This window comes from Glycine soja, chromosome 4, assembly GCF_004193775.1.
Source record: "Glycine soja cultivar W05 chromosome 4, ASM419377v2, whole genome shotgun sequence".
Taxonomy (NCBI): Eukaryota; Viridiplantae; Streptophyta; class Magnoliopsida; order Fabales; family Fabaceae; genus Glycine; species Glycine soja.
The window spans coordinates 8530280-8549872 of record NC_041005.1 but is presented as its reverse complement, the minus strand read 5'-3'; the positions used below and the strand labels follow the sequence as shown (position 1 = coordinate 8549872).

At 39.3% G+C, this 19593-nt stretch overlaps 1 protein-coding gene across 8 annotated transcripts in view; it reads right to left on the bottom strand.

The window, feature by feature from the left end:
- Positions 1-19593, bottom strand: part of LOC114409230 (BEACH domain-containing protein B-like) — a 63076-nt gene that overhangs the window by 7057 nt on the left and 36426 nt on the right. For 7 of the 8 annotated variants that reach the window (XM_028372612.1, XM_028372606.1, XM_028372607.1 and 4 more), the window contains 17 exons: positions 17510-17765; positions 17147-17332; positions 16856-17074; positions 16534-16710; positions 15746-15858; positions 15175-15636; positions 14676-14889; positions 13798-14019; positions 13214-13681; positions 12802-13125; positions 12229-12681; positions 12084-12130; positions 11876-11969; positions 1348-1554; positions 1060-1185; positions 577-948; positions 230-464 (listed from right to left, as the gene is read on the bottom strand). In XM_028372612.1, coding sequence (XP_028228413.1) covers positions 230-464; positions 577-948; positions 1060-1185; positions 1348-1554; positions 11876-11969; positions 12084-12130; positions 12229-12681; positions 12802-13125; positions 13214-13681; positions 13798-14019; positions 14676-14889; positions 15175-15636; positions 15746-15858; positions 16534-16710; positions 16856-17074; positions 17147-17332; positions 17510-17765 — 4175 coding nt within the window. The remainder of the gene's footprint in view (positions 1-229; positions 465-576; positions 949-1059; positions 1186-1347; positions 1555-11875; positions 11970-12083; positions 12131-12228; positions 12682-12801; positions 13126-13213; positions 13682-13797; positions 14020-14675; positions 14890-15174; positions 15637-15745; positions 15859-16533; positions 16711-16855; positions 17075-17146; positions 17333-17509; positions 17766-19593) is intronic. The other variant, XM_028372611.1, reaches the window with a different exon arrangement.

The window sequence follows — 19593 nt, the reverse complement described above, 5'->3', positions numbered from 1 at the left end:
AGGATATTTTTCATATATTCTAACAATGACCATAATGATTGCATTTAGGGCTCTAGGCTTAAAAAAAAAAATCTTTATCACTTCATTGAATAGGGAAGATCACAAGAAAAAAAAAACAGATTTAAGGAATGGATGCCACTCTTAAACAAACAAGACCGTATATTGCAGGGCATTAATGGTAATTATGTAGTCACCATATTAGGAATCCTTTCTGAACCATTAAACATACCTGCAACACAGCTCACCACATCCTTGTGCTGTCGGATACTCTGTACCATTCTGCCATCGCTTAATGATATGACCTGAAAACTATTTTCCCAATTGCCACATGATATTAAGAAATTCTCAGAGGGTGATTGCATTGTTGCAAAAGATTGAGCTCCAAGTTCAACATTTTCAGGCACAGGAATCCCAATTTTGCGTGGAGAAAGTATGTCAGAACCAACTCCAAAGAATGGATCCTGCTGAAAGTTAGAGTTTGTTTCATTACTTATGAAACCAAACATAATTCTAATAAAAATACACCAAATAAATATCCAAATGTATTTTTCAGTGTCTGATGAAACCAAGCCTAACCTGGGAACCAGAAAATGTAAAATTTCCACCAGACTGTAGTTGAGTTGTCAACCACATCTTTACAGACAAGTTGAGACCCTCGTCCACAAGGACAATATTCGAGTCCATCAGACCAACATAAAGCATAGCAGATGAATATTGACTTGTATTACAAACAATGGAAGTCAAACTAATAGAATCAGGAGCAAAGTACAAAGGATGTGCAATTGGAATAGGTGGCCCTCTTCTCGGGTGTTTCTTACGAAATATCTGGATTGGAGTCTGACCAAAGTTGGCTATCTGGTCTTCGATAGCTGCTCTTTGCAAATCATCTTCCATTGTTTCCAGATCAACAGCACCTTCATAAGTCAAGTAGTAGAAGATGTTTGCTGCCTATATTCAATGTTCAAATTTTAACAACTCAACAAACCTGAGTTTTTAAAGTTTAGCCAATTCTAATTTGCATAAATGGTCATTGAAAAAAAATGTGATCTTGATGTATACCTCTACAGCAGGTTTTCCACGTTGCTTGTAACCAAATACCAAATCTATCCAGTGATGAAGATTTGAGCTAACATATTCACTTTCAAGGGCCTCCCGATTTCTCCTAATGAATTCTTCAGGTGAACCCTGTGTAAACAATTTCTAATGAAGTCCTGTCTATTTATTTAGATTTGAGTAGAGAAAATGAACTCAGGTTTTATTGAGCCTCAAATAAAATGGTTCAGTAAAAGATCATAAATTAATAATTGCCACCAGTATGCTACTCTGTTTTGCATATAGTTGATGTACCTTAGCCCAAGGAGGCAGGCAAACATCCCCAATAGGTTCACCATCCTGTTTAACTCCTAGATGATAAGAGTTTGAATTGACAAGAAACTCAGGCATGTAAAAGAACTCGGGTATTAACTCCTTCACATCACTAGTATTTGTAAGGCAATTTCTGTAGGTACCCTCAATACCTTGAAAAAGACGGTCAGCATGATCAAATTTACCACCCTGACAACAACAAAGAAAAAGCATTAGCAAAAATGATTTGTGGTGTACTGTGAATATCAGGGAAAAAAAAGATAAAAACAGAAGAAAGACAATACAAAGCAATGGACAATACACACAGAAGGCCAAGAAACTAGCTCTTGGCTAGTCATAGTTTTTTTTTTTTTGCACAGCAAAAATCAATATATTATATATGAAATCCAGTACTAGGTGTACTGAAAATACAAAGATAAAAGCAATACAAATACAGTCTGCACCCCATTAGGAGAGACCGAAGTCAGCCCACCAAAGTACAAACCCATCCCCTCTAGGAAAAAGCATCCTTTAGATTGGTTGACCAAAAAGTAAAGTGCATGTTGAAGTCCTCCACACATTTTAGCCAGGACCAGGTATGGAATAAGGCATCATCCATGACCTTTTCAGGAGTGAACGGCTGGTTCTTGAAAAGCATGGCGTTTCTATGATACCAAATGGAGAAGGACAGGGCTAGTCATAGTTAAGTACCTTGAAATAGAAGATGAATAATTAAAGGGCATACACATACGTTTATGAATTCAATTTCAGTTCATACAACAGGCTAAGGCCCTACCTAGATAGAATACTTTCCTGTGAAAGAATTAAAATTAGTCCCACATAATATACCAAAAATAAATGTTAAAGACCAATTCACCTAAAAACTTAAGCTGCAGTGTGGAGACTCCTGAAAGATTTTGTATCTCTAATCATTACATACCCTCTTACACAAGAGCCACCTTAATAGTGATCGCCCCTAGCCTGCCTTAATTATGGTTTCTTTGTGGGTTGCTTTAATTGCAGCCTCGAGGGAGAGTATTTAGTCCCACATAGTCTAGAGATATAACTTAAATAGAGCTTATAAAGTTTGAGCAATCCTCACCCTACAAGTCGGTTTTATGGGATGAGTTAGGCCCTTTCCCTAAGCCCAAATTCTAAAATGATTTCAGAGTCTATTCTAGATCCATTTTTGGGTCACCTGCATTGCCATGCTCTAGGCCCATAGACATTTGTTTTTTGCTCGGCAAAGATAAATATATATAAATAATCAAGTACCAGAGGTACAGTGAATACATGAAAATAAGCTTCCAGGCAGATGGTTCCAAAATCAGACTATAAACAGTCTCGACAGGAACCAAAGCTGGGAAAATACAATGTTAAAACTCTACCCGATCCTCTGCTTTCTACCCCACCTAATACACAAAAGCCAATGACATGTTAGACGACCAATGGTAGTAGGGAATATCGAAGTCCTTCTCAAAACCCTTCAACCACGTCCATAGAGTAAAAATAGCATCCTCCATCACCTTGTTGCCGTCAAAAGTTCCATTTGAAAAAATTATATTGTTCCTCTGCTGCCACACTGCCCATGTAAGGGCCAGCCACCAACACCTCCACCTTGTATCCCTAATGTCCTTGGCCAAACAATTCACATGTTGGGACAAATGTTGCGTTGGGTTCAGAGGGAAAGCACCTTGAATGCTCACCCACGACATCGATTCCCACCATAACGGGAGGATTTTGTCACAGAGAAAAAACAAGTGTGCTTCATTCTCATTGGAATTCCTACAAAAAGGGCAAGATGCATCAATAATTTCCACGTCTCCTTCTCAAATTCTCTTTGGATGACAATCTTTCTTTAAGTAATCTCCATGCAAAAACAGCAAATTTAGGTGGGATCCTTAGCTTCCATATCTCTTCAAATACCTTTACATCGTCCCCCTCAAGCTCCTCTCCTCTCAACACATGGTAGACACTTCTTACTGAAAACTGTCCACTCGGGTCTGGTTTCCAAATCCAAGCGTCCCTTCTGTGAGGTTGAATAATAGCTCCATTCACATCCTTGAGGAAGCAATCAGCCATCTGAAGTTCACTGTCGAACAAGTGTCTTCTCCAGTTGAATTTCCACTCCCATCCATTACCCTCCTGAGCTCCCATCTCCTGAATTGTCTGATTCTGTTGGCATGAAATTAGATACAACCTAGGATATTTTGCAAGTAGTGTTGTGTCGCCATCAAGCCACGTGTCCTCCCAAAATTTGATCTTGTCACCCTTCCCCACCTTCCACACTATCCCTCCCTAAAGAGCGGTCTCATGATGCGGAATATGGATGACCAATTTTAGATCTCTCCACCATAACGAGATATTACTATCACTTGATGCTTCATCAAAACCCCTCCATTCGCCATACTTTGATTCCAAAACCCTTGCCCATAGCTCTCCACCATGATTGAATAGGTTCCACTTCCATTTGGTAAGTAATGCAAGATTGAATTTGTTGATGTCCTTAATTCCCAAAACTCCTTTGTCTTTAGGGAGGCATACTGTCTCCCACTTGACCCATGCAATCTTGTGTTGATCGACTCCACCACCCCAGAGAAACCTTCTTTGAATGCATACCAACTTGTCCATCACTCCATTCACCAAAATTGAAACGGACGCAGATGATAAGCAGCCCTCGATCCATTTGATCCATCTAGACCAAAACCCATCCTTTTCATCATATAGAACAAAAAATTCCATGAGACTGAGTCGTATGTCTTCTCATAGTCTACTTTAAACACAAGGCATGGCTTTTGCTTTCTCTTAGCCTCTTCCACCACCTCATTTGTAACTAGCACTCCATGTAGTAAGTGTCTACCTTCTATGAACGCTAATTGTCTTCCATCTATAATGATCGGCATCACCTTCTTTAATCTTTTGGCCAGAAGCTTGCTGACGATCTTATATATACATCCAATCAGTGAAATAGGTCTGTAATCCGACAATCCTTGCGGATCAGAAACTTTAGGGATTAAGGCTATGAACAACGCATTTCAACCCTTTGGGAAGATCCCATTCACATAGAATTCATCTAGGAAACGAAGGATGTCAGGCTTGAAGGTTTGCCAGAACTTCTTAATGAACTTGAAATTAAGGCCATCTGGACCCGGGCTTTTCTCACTTCCACACTCCCAAACCGCCTCTTTTACCTCCTCCGAAAATCTAGCTATCAGTGAAACATTCTGATGATGGTTGAGTACCTGGAACCGTATTCCATCAAGTTTGGGTCTGAGAAGCTCTGGCTCTTTAAATCTTTGTAGAAAAAACTCTCTAACTGCCTCTTTCAGCCTATGAGGTTCGTCAACCCAGGATCCCTCAATCATGATTCCCTTCAATAGGCTGCTTCTACGAGACGAGTTGATCATGAGGTGAAAGTACCTTGAATTGCAATCTCCCTCTTTAATCCATCTTGTTCTTGTCTTTTGCCTAAGTAAGGACTCATGTGAGGGGGCAGCCACCCACAGTTTTTCCTGTAGCTGCTTTCTAAAGATTGCCTCCTGAGGTGATAATTGCCTATCCATTGTCATCTCTTCAAGGTTGTTTAGCTCATCCTGGATCTGCTTTACCTTCTTGTATGTGTCCCCATATTGCTCCTTATTCCATATTTTCAATCTATTTTTGAGTAGTTTTATCTTTTCTTTGAGTACGTAGGCCCCCCACCCACTATGTTGGGTAGATGACCAGCAATCCTGCACAACTCTGGCAAAGGATTTGTCTAGAGCTAAGAATCCAGAACCCTAAAAGGTTTAGGTCCCCAATCAATAGATTTCGACCTGAGGATAATCAGACAATGATCTGAGTAATTTCTGACCAAAGTGCATTGCGTGGTTGCTGGCCATTTGGTAATCCAATCAGGTGACAGCAGAAATCTATCAAGCTTGCTTTTGGCTGTTACCAGGTGAACTTTCTTCCCATCCATGGTGCATCCTCTACCTCCAAATCCTCAATCCACTCAATAAACTCCCTTATACTATTGTCCCCCTCTCCTCTGTGACAGCTGCCTAGTCTTTCTGAATTGTTTCTGACATTGTTGAAATCCACCAGAATGCACCACAGTCCTCCAGTATATGCACTTTTCAGCTGCTTTATTGTCTCCCAAAGATTTCTCTTGCTCTGAACATCACATGGTGAATATATGTTTACAATATGGACTTGTTGAGCCTCCTTAAGCCATTGGCCTACCAACAAGATGAAGCCACTACCAATGACTTTGTTTTGTAACTTGAAAACTTCTTCACTCCATATACACAATAACCCGCCTGTTGTACTTGCTGCTGGCTGCCATTCCCACCCTACCTCCTTGTCCCCCCACAAAGCTTGGCACAAGCTCACATCAATGTTTTCTTTCTTAGTCTCTTGAATATACAACAAGTCAATTTTCTCTTTACGGACCATTCTCCTGATTGCGGCCCATTTTACCCCCCTCCCTAAGCCTCTTCCATTGTAGGAAATAATATTCATGGGTTTTGTGTTCTTGCACCCAATCTCTCTGCCTCCTTCAAATCCCTTTCCTCCATTTCCTCAATTTTGTTGATCAGCCTTTCTTGGTCTGTTTCACCTGTCATCCCCAACACCTTAGCCATTTTCAAAATATCTTTTGCCTCCACTGGCTGAGAAGTGAAATTACTATTTGCAAGCTGTATGTCTTTCGTAACTGGTGTGCCTTCTTTCTGTCCCGAGTGCCCACTATTGGGAGAAGCACCTTTGTCATTTTCTAAAATTTGCTGCTGATGTGTGTTCACTAGCAAATTTTGTTCCTTTAGACAACCCATTGTTTTTTTGCCTTTGATTCCTCCTTGTTCGAGAGTAACGTTTGAAGTTGCTGTTGAGGGCGGAAAATAATGTTTGTGGGCTGTTCCGCACTTGGTCTTGTTAACAATGGGGGTGTGGGTAGAAAAGCCCAACCCATTGCCCCCAACTTCTTTTTCCAACTGGCACTCACGTGCTACTTCTCCCGCATAAGTAAACTTCCTTTCCACGGCACCATCACTTACAGCTTCTAGCTTTCCTTTTTTGTGTTCTATTTCTACCCCCTCGATTTTCTTGACCACCCCCACCTGCTCCCCTTCCCTCTTCTAATTTCGTTCAAATCGCAAGTCCAATAATCCTTCCATCAATTCCTGTTGTGCCACGTGGCAGGCAGTGACGACATCGCAGGTGTCCCTTACACTAGGTGTCGGACTGTGCGACTTTATCCGCTGGACAGAGTGAGCGTCCATCGATCCAATGCCAGCGGGTTGACTGTTGGTTAAAACACCATCGTGGATCTTCGTCGCCGGCGGTGCCGATACTTCGACACTCCGTGCCTTGTTGACGCTTGGTGTAGCCCACGATTTCTGTGCTTTCGTACCATTCATCTCTGTCGTCTCGTCGTCGCTGGATGCTCCCGTGGTATCCTTTGTCGGTGAGCCCAAGCAACTGTCGTCAGAGTCGATTTCTTCTGACGACCACGTCTCCCTCCGTCGCCGGCAATTACACGTGTCCAAGCCTCAACTAAGTTCCTCCACCCCCTGCACTTGGTACACTTCCTCCCCGATGTCGAGATTTACGATGTGATGGATGGTCGGGCACCATGGCGTACGGATGAGCACCCTAGCACGGTCCACCCTTCGAGCCTCCTTTATAACGTCGTCGACATCCACCAATTCCCCTATTGCAGCCACAATCTGCTGAATATACTTCCTATCCCAGGCTACGAGTGGAATGCCCCAGCAGTGAACCCAAGCTACTCTTTGTCCCGTTCTTAGGCTCGGGTGCCATTTCTCCAGCGAGTAAAACATGGAATGTTCTTCCTCCATTGCCTCCTTCGCCATGCGTTCAGCTGAAGCGTTCGTAAACCCGAGTAAAAGCACCATGTCATCCCCCATGTACTTTGGGGTTATTTATGCTCTGAAGTCCCATAATGGGTCTTCTTCAAGTCTATCGTACCACCTCAGGTCTTTCAGACACCCGACCTAAGCTTGTCTGAACCACTGCTTGTCATTCATTGGGATGTCTAGGTGTAACGATGATCAAGACTCAGCTCGCTAGGTAGCTTCCTTGTATGATCCCTTTGGCTGGCCATGTTTGTAGCTGTCTCTGGCCACTACCTCCACATACGAGGTTGAAAACCTTGTTGCTTGATGCTGACCTCGATGTGGTCCTTCTTTTTGTTGCTTCCCCTAATGCCTGTTTGGTACTGGTATTGTCGCTGCCTTCATTGCCTTGTCCCTCTCATATTTAGGTATGTTAACGTACAACTTCAAGCCTCCGATGACAATTTGGTCCAGTTGCCTAGCTAACTCATGCGCATCCTTCACTCCCTTGAATCTAGCGAAACCATATCTCCTGCCATTCCTGTTTTTTTTGCTTTGAGATGAAAATCTCCCTCAAATCACCCCACTTCCTGAAGCGATACCACAGGTCCTGTTCTGTGATGTCGTCTGAAAATCTTGTGAAGTAGAAGGTCGAAACATCCAGCTTATCCCTCCAGTTTTCTCGTTTGTAGTTTTGCTGTTGACCATCCCTGTTGCTGGAGTATGTCCGTCGAGGATCCACGTGAAAGCTCACTCTATCTCTCACTATTGTCTTGCCTCTAGTCCTAACTCTCTCCCACCCCCTGTTTCTCTCTCTACTCATTCTCTCTCCCCTAACTATACACATTTTGCTCATTGATAGAAATATTCTCAAGGATAGTATTTACCATGGGATTTCTTTTAATACTTTCTCCAATGTCCTTCTTGGCCTCTCTCTACCTCTCCCCATAGACATTGGCATGAAAGGGTGTTGAAAGTCTCCCAAGTTGTGGTCACCCTTAGCTGGCCTTAATTGCAGCATGACAAAGTTTAGTAAGAGAGAGAGAGAGAACATTACTTAAATCAAAGGCATGGATAGCCAATGACACAAGCTAGCATTCCATAAGAAATGGAGGATTGAAGCAATGAGAGCAGCAATTGAATTGATTTTGTTGCTACCAAGCAAGAAATTTACCGAAGACAAGACTTGCTTCAAGAAATTCACCGAAGACAAGACTTTGATTATTTGATGACTCCATGAGATAATTCTTCATGTTGAGTTTCTTTGAGATTGTATGTAAGAACGTCATCAGTGCAGAAGATGATGCAGCCATTGAAGACAAATGAGAAGGGAAAGGGACTGACTGATCACAATAGTTTTTTTTTTTATCAACAAAGATAGGTATTTATATATATATTAAAGAGTACCAGAGATACTGAAATACATATAGGTAGATGGCCGTGCAAATGGTTCCAAAACAGACTAAATAGAGTCTATGAAAGAACCAAGCAGGCTACAGCATGATAGGAAATGTTACTAATGTAAGTATCTTTTCAATATTAATACAAAAACCCTTCTCTAATGTTACTAGACCACTGATTGAAAGGTAGTGAGAAGTCCTTCTCCAAGTTGGATAACCATGTCCACAATAGAAAAGCCGCGTCGTCAATCACTTTGTTGGCGTCGAAGGAGTCATTAGAGAATATAGTCTTATTCCTCTTCTGCCAAATACTCCAAGTTACTGCCAGCCACCAGCATCTCCATCTAGCAGTTCTAATCCCCCCAGCCAGTATCAACCCATGTTGGAGGAAATGTTGCTTTGGATCATTCGGGAAAACTGCAGAGATGTTCAGCCATGATATTGATTCCCACCAGATAGGAATGATTTTCCTGCAATGAAAGAACAAGTGTCCTGCATCCTCTTCCATATTTCTACAAAATGGGCAGCTCCTATCCACAACCTCGATTTGTCTCCTATGCAAATTTATTTTAGTAGGCAGCCTGTTCCTGAGTAATCTCCACGCAAACACTGCATATTTAGATGGCACCTTTAGTTTTCACAGCTCCTCAAAGGCCTCATCCTGTATCCCATCAACTTCTATCCCCCTCATTAGATTATAAGCATTTTGCGCCGTGTATTGCCCTGTATTATCTGCCAACCACACCCATTCATCCCTTCTATTCAGCTGTATAGTCCTACTATCAATGTCTCTTAGGAAGTTAGTGGCCATTGGTATCTCATTGTCAAACAATGTCCGCCTCCATGATAAGTTCCACTCCCATTCCTCATCCCTAAAACCTCCCATCTGCTGAATTAGTTGATTCTGTTGGCACGAGATTAGGTACAATCTGGGGTACTTTGTTATCAATGATACATCACCATCTATCCACTCATCCTCCCAGAATTCAATCCTATCTCCACTTCCCACCCTCCACTGTATCCCTCTTTTTAGCTCTTGTCTCTGTTGTGAAGACTGAAAAGCTATCTTTAGGTCCCTCCACCACATTGATTCTTTAGTACACCCCGGTGCTTCATCCAATCCCCTACAACCACCATATTTTGACTCCAATATCCTTGACCATAGCTGTCCCTCCTGCTGGAATAGATTCCACCTCCACTTGCCTAGTAAGGCAAGATTGAAGGTGTTTATGTCCTTCACCCCCAGTCCCCCCTTTTCTTTTGGTAGGCAAACTTTGTCCCATTTAATCCACGCAATCTTGTTATTTTCTGGACCGCCTCCCCATAAGAATCTTCGTTGCAATCCAACTAGCTTATCCTCCACCTTCTTCGGTATCCTGAAAAATGACAGAAAATAAATGGGAATAGAATTTAGGACTGACTGAATAAGGGTTATTCTCCCCCCAAAAGACAGGTGTCTTTGTTTCCACTTGGATAATGCTCTCTCACACTTTTTTATAATAGGATCCCACATTTGGCCCCTCCTCGGATTTGCACCAATAGGTATTCCTAGGTAGACAAATGGAAAGGACAACAAGCTACAGTTCAGCCAACTGGCTGCTTCAGACTTCCAACTCTCTGGCATTCCAATTGCTCCACAACTACTCTTTGCAAAATTAATCTCAAGGCCTGATGCAAGTTCAAAAATTCTGAGAATGGCCTTAATCGCCCTAATGTTCTCCTGCGATGCCTCTCCAAAAAAGATTGTGTCATCCGCGTATTGAAGGATGCTTATCTCAACTCTGTTTGCTCCCACTACAAACCCCCGATACAGGTCTCTCTGAGTAGCTTCTCTTACCAGTCCATTTAATGCCTCCGCCACAATATTGAAGAGAACAGGTGCTAGTGGGTCCCCTTGACGAAGGCCTCTCTGTGGAAAGAACTCCGCCGAGGGGCTGCCGTTAACTAGAACCGAAATAGATGCAGATTTTAAACATGCCACTATCCACTGGATCCATTTATCACAGAAGCCCATTCTTCTTAGCATGTACACGAGAAAATCCCATGAAACCGAGTCGTATGCCTTCTTATAGTCAACTTTAAAAACTAGACATGTCTTCTTACTCCTTTTAGCCTCTTCCACCACCTCATTTGCTATCAACACACTTTGTAGCAAATGTCTCCCTTCTATAAAAGCGGATTGTCTTTCATCAATCAAGATTGGCATAATCTTCTTCAGTCTGTTTGCCAATAACTTAGCTACTATCTTGTACATACATCCAATGAGCGATATTGGTCTGTACTCATCCAAAGACTGTGGATTTGTCACCTTAGGGATTAAGACTATGAAGGAAGCATTACATCCCTTTAGGAAAGATCCATTAACATGGAATTCATCCAAGAACCGTAGAACATCTGGTTTCACTAAATTCCAGAATCTCTTGATGAACTTAAAATTAATGCCATCTGGTCCCGGACTTTTGTCACTTCCACATCCCCAAACTGCATCCTTTATTTCCTCCTCCAGAAATCTCCCTGTCAACGTGTCATTGTGCTGCTGGCCAATAGACTGGAAATGAATGCCATCTAGGTGAGGCCAATAGACTGATCACAATAGTTGAGCATGGATCAAGGTGGGAGAAAAATTCCAATTCATTACGGTCTAATGCTCTTGATACAATAACGAATAGTGAGAGAGAAAAAAAAATCATAACTAAAATGTAACTATTATTATGACTCAATTACAAATGATACAAGAGGGATAACTGTCTATTTTATATATAGACAGACCTAACTAACAGTGGGCCAGCAAAAAGACTTGGCCCATAGAGAGCTAGCATACAAGGAAAAGTAACATCCTACACATTTATCTCTAATATACCGAATTCCATTTGTCCTTCCATACCAAAACATTATAATTTCAATTATTATTAGAAAAAAAACTAACTACCCCAGTGTGCCCAGAGCCTCCTCGCTATGCAAAGGTATGAGGGAGGGTCATCGTATGCAACCTTACCCTTGCATATGCAAAGAAGTTGTTTCCGGATTCAAACCCATGATCAACCAGTCACCAAGGCACAACTTTACCACTATGCTAGGGTTCACCCTAGACTTCAACAATTATTATCTTTTGTAAAAATTATTTACCAGAAAAAAGGGGGTAAAGGAAAACAGTCGCTAAAAAACTGTGGTACATTCATTGCAAGACATTTCATGCTAGACTAATAGTAGAAAGAACACCATATCTACCATCTAATTGAATATAAAATACAAATCAGGTAATAAATTTTGAAAATATGTTGTGAATTCCAATACCTGCAGATTACGGTGAAGAGAGGTAAAGGGCTCCAATCTAAGAAGGTAATAAAGCACAATGCCCATACTTGAGTAATGAGATCCATAGTAGAAACTGCATCAATAGACAAACACCATTACATGACAGAAAATTATCTATCTATCTGTGTGTGTGTGAGAGATAAATAAAGGATCACTGGAAATCCTAAACCAAGCCTGACCAAATTACCTGGGTATATCAGGATCACAGAAGTTACGGTATCTATCTTCAAATACCTAAATTTAAGAAGCGTACACTAAGAATGATAATTAAAAAAGAAGAGAAAAAAAAGACCAATCCATCCACATTTTAAATAATAATAGAACAAACAAACCTCAAATCGTTTAGTATCAAGCGCTCCAACAGGCTTTGAGAGATCTCGAAATGTAGATGATTTGTTAAAATCAAGAACCTCTGATGAGTGGTCAGCCAAGACCCATGGAAAAACGGGATATTGTGTCAGATCATTATAAGATCTTCCAGCAAGTGTATTGAGAATCATTAAATACTCAAAGTTTGTTATATCCCTTCTCCTCCAGCTTTCTCTGGCAGTTTCTGCCATTTCTTGTGCCACTCGTCGATCAACAAAACTAATAGATCCACTCTTATCCTTTCCACTTCCTTTGGGAAATGAATATTCATTTCTTGTAGTAACTATCAAGTTTCCTATATCTTTTGCATCCTTCTGCGATGCAAAGTTTAAAAATACTGGGGCAACTGAATCACTAAAGAATATCTCTATTGCAGTATATCTGAGCAAATATCGCGTCCAATGAACAGCTTTTATCTAAAATGATAATCAGACAAAGAGTCACCCAAAAGAAAAGAAAGAAAAAGGGACAATCAAATTTCAATCTGTAAAAAAGAATATGTGAAGAAATTAAGAAAATGAAACCAGTAAACCAACCTTGGCCACACTCCATCTTCGATGGCGTTTAACACATCTCATAAGTTTAACAGATCCATTTCCATTTATTAGCTCTATGTTACCGACTGCAGTTCCCTTCTGAGGATCCATACCAGAAACAGGCCACTTCAATGATCTTTGTTTTAGATCAGACTTGGTCAGATCAGAATTAATTGAGGCATCAAAGTTTCTAAAAACAGATGATCCACCAGTACCCTCTACCAAGAATTGAGCAAAGAAATGCAAAACATTTTTCATCACTGCCAAATGACCAGCTAATTTTCTCTTTGGGGTCACAAGAACGCATGGAACTGATACAAGCACCTGAAAATTGAAATTAGGCACAACATCAACATTACTGTTTCAGACACCCTTTAAATATCAAGAGATCATATTCCTTCATACCACATACCTCACTAGCTTCTGTTTCAGGAGAAGAGGAAGTATCTTTTCGTTCTTGCACAATATCCTTTCTGTCACTGGCATCCTTTAGTAAGTCTGAGGATTGACATTCTGAATAATCAGTGGGAATTTGAGAATTTTGTCCACTTATTACAGTATTGGTTTCACTAATGTCCAAAGTTCCCTCATCAGTTATTTTTCTCATCCCTTTCAGCAAGAGCTGCTTCATTTGTTCAGGTACATAACCCACAAAACCAGGATTACTTTCATTGACAGGAGTAGCAACCCCACTACCAATGGCAGGAGGACTACACAGATTTTCATCAAAATGGTAATTTTGCCTTAGTTTTGGCCTGCGCCGCCATGTGTCTTCTGTCTTATCAAGTTTCCAGTGTGTTACAACAGAATTTGGAAAAGGGTTAGTAGACCACGGACCCCTCTCATCAATTAAAGAACGAAACATGTGTATCCATTTTTCCTGTAAAAAAGCAACCCTGGTTGTTAACAAACATACTGATATTAAATTTCACCTCTTTTATGATTAAAAAGCAGGGTTAACAAATAAATAAATATATAAAATAATGTTATGCTTACAGCAACATTTTGCTGCTTTTCCTCATAAGCAAGCTGGAATTCAGCTCTTCTGCTATCATCTGTAGCAAGAACAGAGTTCAAGCTACTTAGTATATCGTCTTCAAAAGCTTTCTTACTGCTAGATTCTGCCAAGGAGTTTTCATCTATTCTAGAATGAAGCTCCTGTATCTGCTGGGTGCGGTCAATTTTAGATGTCTTCATGTATTTAGCCTCATCACTGACCTGAAAAGTGAAAGGCATCAGTGAAAAACACAAAATAGCACCAGTGGTAGACAGAAACACAAGGGTTGTAGAAAAGGTAAGGTATAAACATGTGTCATACAACAAAACATTGCATTAACCATAGCCAAAGAGGTAAATAATAATAATTTCATTCATATTTAAGATGCCTCCATGATCATTCATATTTAAGATGCCTCCATGATCATTCATATAGAATGGAAATAGTCTAGCAGGGAATGAAAAAACTAAATTGATGAGTAAGATTAACAAGTATGAAAACATTTTATGCATTGTTTGACCAAAGGTTTTGCAATAAATTTCAGTTCATGTGATGATCTTAATTAGTTTTATAACTGACAGTCATCAAGTAACTTCAATCCTATGCAGGGGGCAGCATGGGCTCACATGCTGATAACTTAATATAGGATATTTTTCTTACAAAATGGACAGAAGTTTCACATTATGGATTAATTGTGAACCCATGGCTTAGAAATGTCTTAAAAGTTAACATATAACATTTCAAATAATTGGAAATATCAGGTGATCAACTTATTAAATTCTCTCAATGATATTGGAGATTACCCCCCCCCCCCCCCCTGAAAAAAAAACAAAGAAAGAAGACATATATGTATTCAACAATATATTTTCAGACATACTGCTGTCAGAACTCGATCCTTTTGAATTAAATTTTGAATGGACCCTGCATCTTTTGAATTGTAGCTAGGATCAAAGGCATCATCTCGACTCGCAATGCTAGTAGCAAGCATTGATTTTCCAATATTGACAGTCTCCCGTATCAAATGTGATAAAAGATGAAAACGAACACCATCATCCAATATTCCGTACTGTGACCTAACAAAAAGCAGTGTCCTACCAACATCCAAACCAAAAGTTAGTTTCTGACAATTTAATCTCAAAAATGAGAATTGACTTTGAGCCTGCTTGTTATAGGTTTTTGTGCCCATAAACACATCTGTGGCATTTCTGTCAGAGGGAAATATTTCTTCCTGTGGTCAAATCACCAATTGGGATACTTCCCACCATGTAAAATCACATTCTTTAATTGGGAGAGGAGAGGGGACAAAAACTATAATCCATGTTGAATAAACTTTTAAATTTATATACTTGCTCTTATGTATTTAGTAGAAATGTTACCAGATAATAAGTTGTAGCCTGCTCTTGCTTTGCTCATCATCAGCATTCAAAAGGCAAGGTAAAAGTGAGATGAACTGGTGGACACACTGTGATGCTCTTTCTAGAGAGGATTTACATAAATACAGAATAACAAGGCGATAAATAATTCTTGGACACCTCTCTCCTCGTAAAACCATAGCCTTATCAACATTTTTGTTAGGTTTTGCAGCTAAAGCAGTGCCAATCCCTCCTGCTACAACAACTGCAGCGACTTCAGCAGCAGGAATGTTTAATGACTCAACTAAACCACGAGCCCTTTGACCAAGAGACGGTCCTGCAAATGACGATGACTTGGGTAACATATTGCTGGGTCCTTTACCATTCATCTTGCTAATAACAACCCACAATTTGTCATATAGATTCCACCATTTCTCCTCAATTGTATCATCATTTGGTATTGGCTGCTTAGAATTCTGTGATTTTCTGAAAGTGCACAGAATCAAATTGTAAAGAGTTATCTCAAGCATCAACTAATATTTGTTTTCATTGTCATAAGTAGTGTCATGGGTAGCAGGGTTCTGCATTTTCATACCTAGATGTTTGCACGTCAGCTTCTTCTACCAATACTTCCTTTAAGGCAGAACTATACTCCTTGTGACACTCCATTTCAAAATCAACATGACAATCAAAGTCACTTCCGAGAAACTGTAAGAAAAAAAATGGCACGTCTTGAATAACGTATTAAATGGGCTAAAAACATTACATATATATATATATATATATATATATATATATTAAAAGATATAAATCCGTACAAGAGGTACTGTGATATGTACATCCCAGGTTTTATCCTACATTGAGCTACGGTAACCTAATATTAGCATTTGAAAGCAAATATTAGGCAACCATAGGTCTATATCTATGCCGCGATACCCTTCATTAATTAATTATATACAGAAATAAAAGCATGATATAATACCATTAAACACATGACATTATCATATTGTAGGCTCAAAGGCTTTTATAGAGTATTATCTCCTGATGTACAAGTGATATGATAATAAAGTTTGGAGAAAACTTGTTTTTACTTTATTTCTTAGCTTCAAACATTTAGAGAAGAACCCTTAGTTATTTTTAGGACTGGTCCACCAAACCTTGTTGAATACTTAGCATCCATGAGATACAATTCTTTTGTTAGCATCTATATGTTGGTAAGATAATAGCAGTTTCAATAAAACTTGGGTATTATGTCACAAGGATGTCCACATTTGATATAAGGATATTGCATCTTCCACACATAATTTTCTTTCCTCGTAACATTGAACTTTATAAAGGAAAAATGAAAAATCCATACAAAAAAATTGCTAGTAAATGCAATACCGGGAGTTCTTTATCAATTTCAGAAATTAGCATCTCATCAATCAATCTCAGAAGGTATAACGTATTGTCTCGACAGGGCTGTGAAATGAAAATATTGTCCATAGCTGACAGCTCTACCAGATTCTGAATCAAATCCTCGTATATATCACGAAGAAAAAATCTATACGAATTGCCACCCTACAACAAAAATTCGACACAAAATCATCACTTGAATTACATGATATATGCTGACTATAATAGCTAGGCTAGAATAACTATCATAAACACATTCTTGCATCATTAAAATGAATAATGTCAAGGTGTAGTCAGATTCCCAACATACTTCCTCAAAGTGCATAAGAATAAAATTGACTGTCTCTTCCATCTGTTGCCAGCCACCTTTTACAGAATGCAAATAGTGACAGAGAACTAGGGAAAACAAATTCCTCACCAAGAGCAGCTCATCCATCCCACAGTCACCTTTATCAGGTAATTTGGCATTGTACTCTTTTAACACATCCAGCTTCAGAGATGATGTTAACCAGGCATTCCACCCATATTCCTGTTAACAATATTATCAATTAAAAAAACAATTCATCACCTGTAAACAAAGAAGAGCTTTCAAGAGCCATACCATAAAAGCTTCAATATTAGAAGCATTTGAATCAAGAAGGTCAAGTAAATCTCTGACTATTTTCATTCTTGCAGGTGCATCCTTACAGCCAGACAGATATCTGAAAATCAGAGGCAACATTTGAGGAAGTAAAAAATGACTACCCTTGCTTCTCACCCTCTCCAGGTGGTTATGTCTTTGTAAAACCTGTAAAGAAAACTTCCTTTAGAAATTTCAGGCGCGTAACCATCAATAAGCATCATAATGTAAAAGACTTTGTCTTGGCAACTTAATTCACTTTAACTCATTATCAAGCACACAATTTAAACCTTGTAATTTAAACTAGCAGGGGGGGAAACATGAGGGGTCTATATGTCATATTACCTGTTTGGGGCTAGCACCACCAAGAAGAACATCAAATAAAGTGGCACACAGATTCTCGGTCTGTGGAAAACAGAACAGTCTATTAGATATAGCTAAGAAAATTGGTTGCATTCTGATTTTCCTCTGGTTATCTGAAATTGATCTGGATCTTCCCATTGGGAGATTAAAGAATCTTGACCCCTTCTTCTCAGCAGGAAGGCCAACCAAAAGCCTCCCTATGAACTGTAAGCTCAACAATCTAGTAGACTCAGATCCCCTAGGACAAACCAAAAAAAACACAAGAAGGCATCAGACCCAGATATCTAGTTACTGATATCATAAAACTATTTCTTTAACCTCCAATCTACATGTCAGTTGTACAGCCTAAAATATTTAGAAAACAATGCAATTATCTTTTATAATTTCTTTATAGTAAAAGAAACATTTGTTTTCATAGAAAACAAATTATAAAGGTAGAAGAGTGCAAAGGATATGATAATGGATTTTGTTTGGATTGTACAGAAAAACACTGAACTCTGAACTTCCATTTATATTTAAGCTTTACAGTAAGATACACTTAATTTTTACAGAAATATGAAAAGAGCATAAATAAGGAACCTAGTAAAGGATAATGTAATGAGCCTAGTAATCTGTACACTGTACATGGATTTTATTTCTACACTCCCCTAAAGCTGGAGTGTGTATATTGTTTATATGATCCAAGCTTTTGAATAGTACAAAGAAAGAGCACAAAGACAACCTCTCAAGAAAACAAATGAACCAGAATCTATGAAATTGAATCATGTAACAAAGGATATATATATACTTATCTTCTCGAACCACCAGCTTGGGCAACAAAACAACTGTAATTTAGTACCTCTGGTACTCTATTATCTATATATATACTTATCTTTGCTGATAAAAAAAAAATGTAACAAAGGATGTCAATTTCTCACAAGTCAAAAAACACCTCTAAGAAGATCATGAGCAGGAAAAATAAAAAGGTTAATGAAAAGACATCCGGACCAGGAGCGTTATCTTTATCTTTATCCAAAAGTAAAACAGCCTCACAAAGGTCTTTCTAACGATGTGGCCTTTTCTGAAAAAATGGGATTTCTATCCAGCCCCTCTAAAAATGGTCTAGAGGATCCCTCCTACAAAAAATCTCCATATAAATTCTGGAAATTTCAAAAGCAATAACCCCAGAATCCCTAAATAGACTCCATCTTCCAGATCCATTTCAATAGAATTCTTCCTTCTTTTCCCTTACACCATCCTGAGAAAAAACTTTGAATTAGCATCCCCTTCCTTGGCCCATAGGACTCTAGAATTTTTCCTCCAGCAAACTTCCTCCTCTAGCAATAAGGTTTCAAGTTCAGTTGCTCTTGCTTAAATCTGGTCATCCATGCCCGCAATAAGCACGTTGAATTGGATCTGTTCTTTGTCCAAGAAAAGGTTCTCAGCAAGAAGTTTCATGCTCAGCATGTTCCATTCCATCTACGGAGCAATGTGCTGATATCCTCACCAAGGCTCTGTCCCCTGCCTCTTTTACTGCCTTTAGATCGAAGCTCAAAGTGCGTGAAAATTTTGCATCACTCCCATCTTGAGCTTGCAGAGGGTATTAGTGTATTGTATACTCTTGAATTGGTTTAAGTATTTTAATCAACAACTAGAGTTTAGTACTGTAAATATTATCCACGCACCAAGCCCAAAAGTGTTGGGTGTGATGGGATGTATCGGAAAAAACCCAAGTCCCATATTGGCTAGAGATAAAGCAAAGATAGAATATATAAGTTTGTTAGAATTAGTTATAACCGTAATATGATAGGCTAAGCTTGCTTAACAAGCTGTTCAGCAACAATAATATAGTCTGTTATACCCAGATTCATAATAATGATAGATTTCAGATTTTCATTTCAGAAAACCTTATTTCTCTCTCTCTCAGACAATCCTAGTTTCTACAAGAACAAAGTATGATTAGAATTAGACATACAGAATTTGAAAATACAACAGAAAAGGGAGGAAGATAAAGAACAAAAAAAGAAAAAGGGATAGGAAAAAAGTAAAGAGGAAAAAGACAGACGAAGGGAAAGAACAGAGGATGA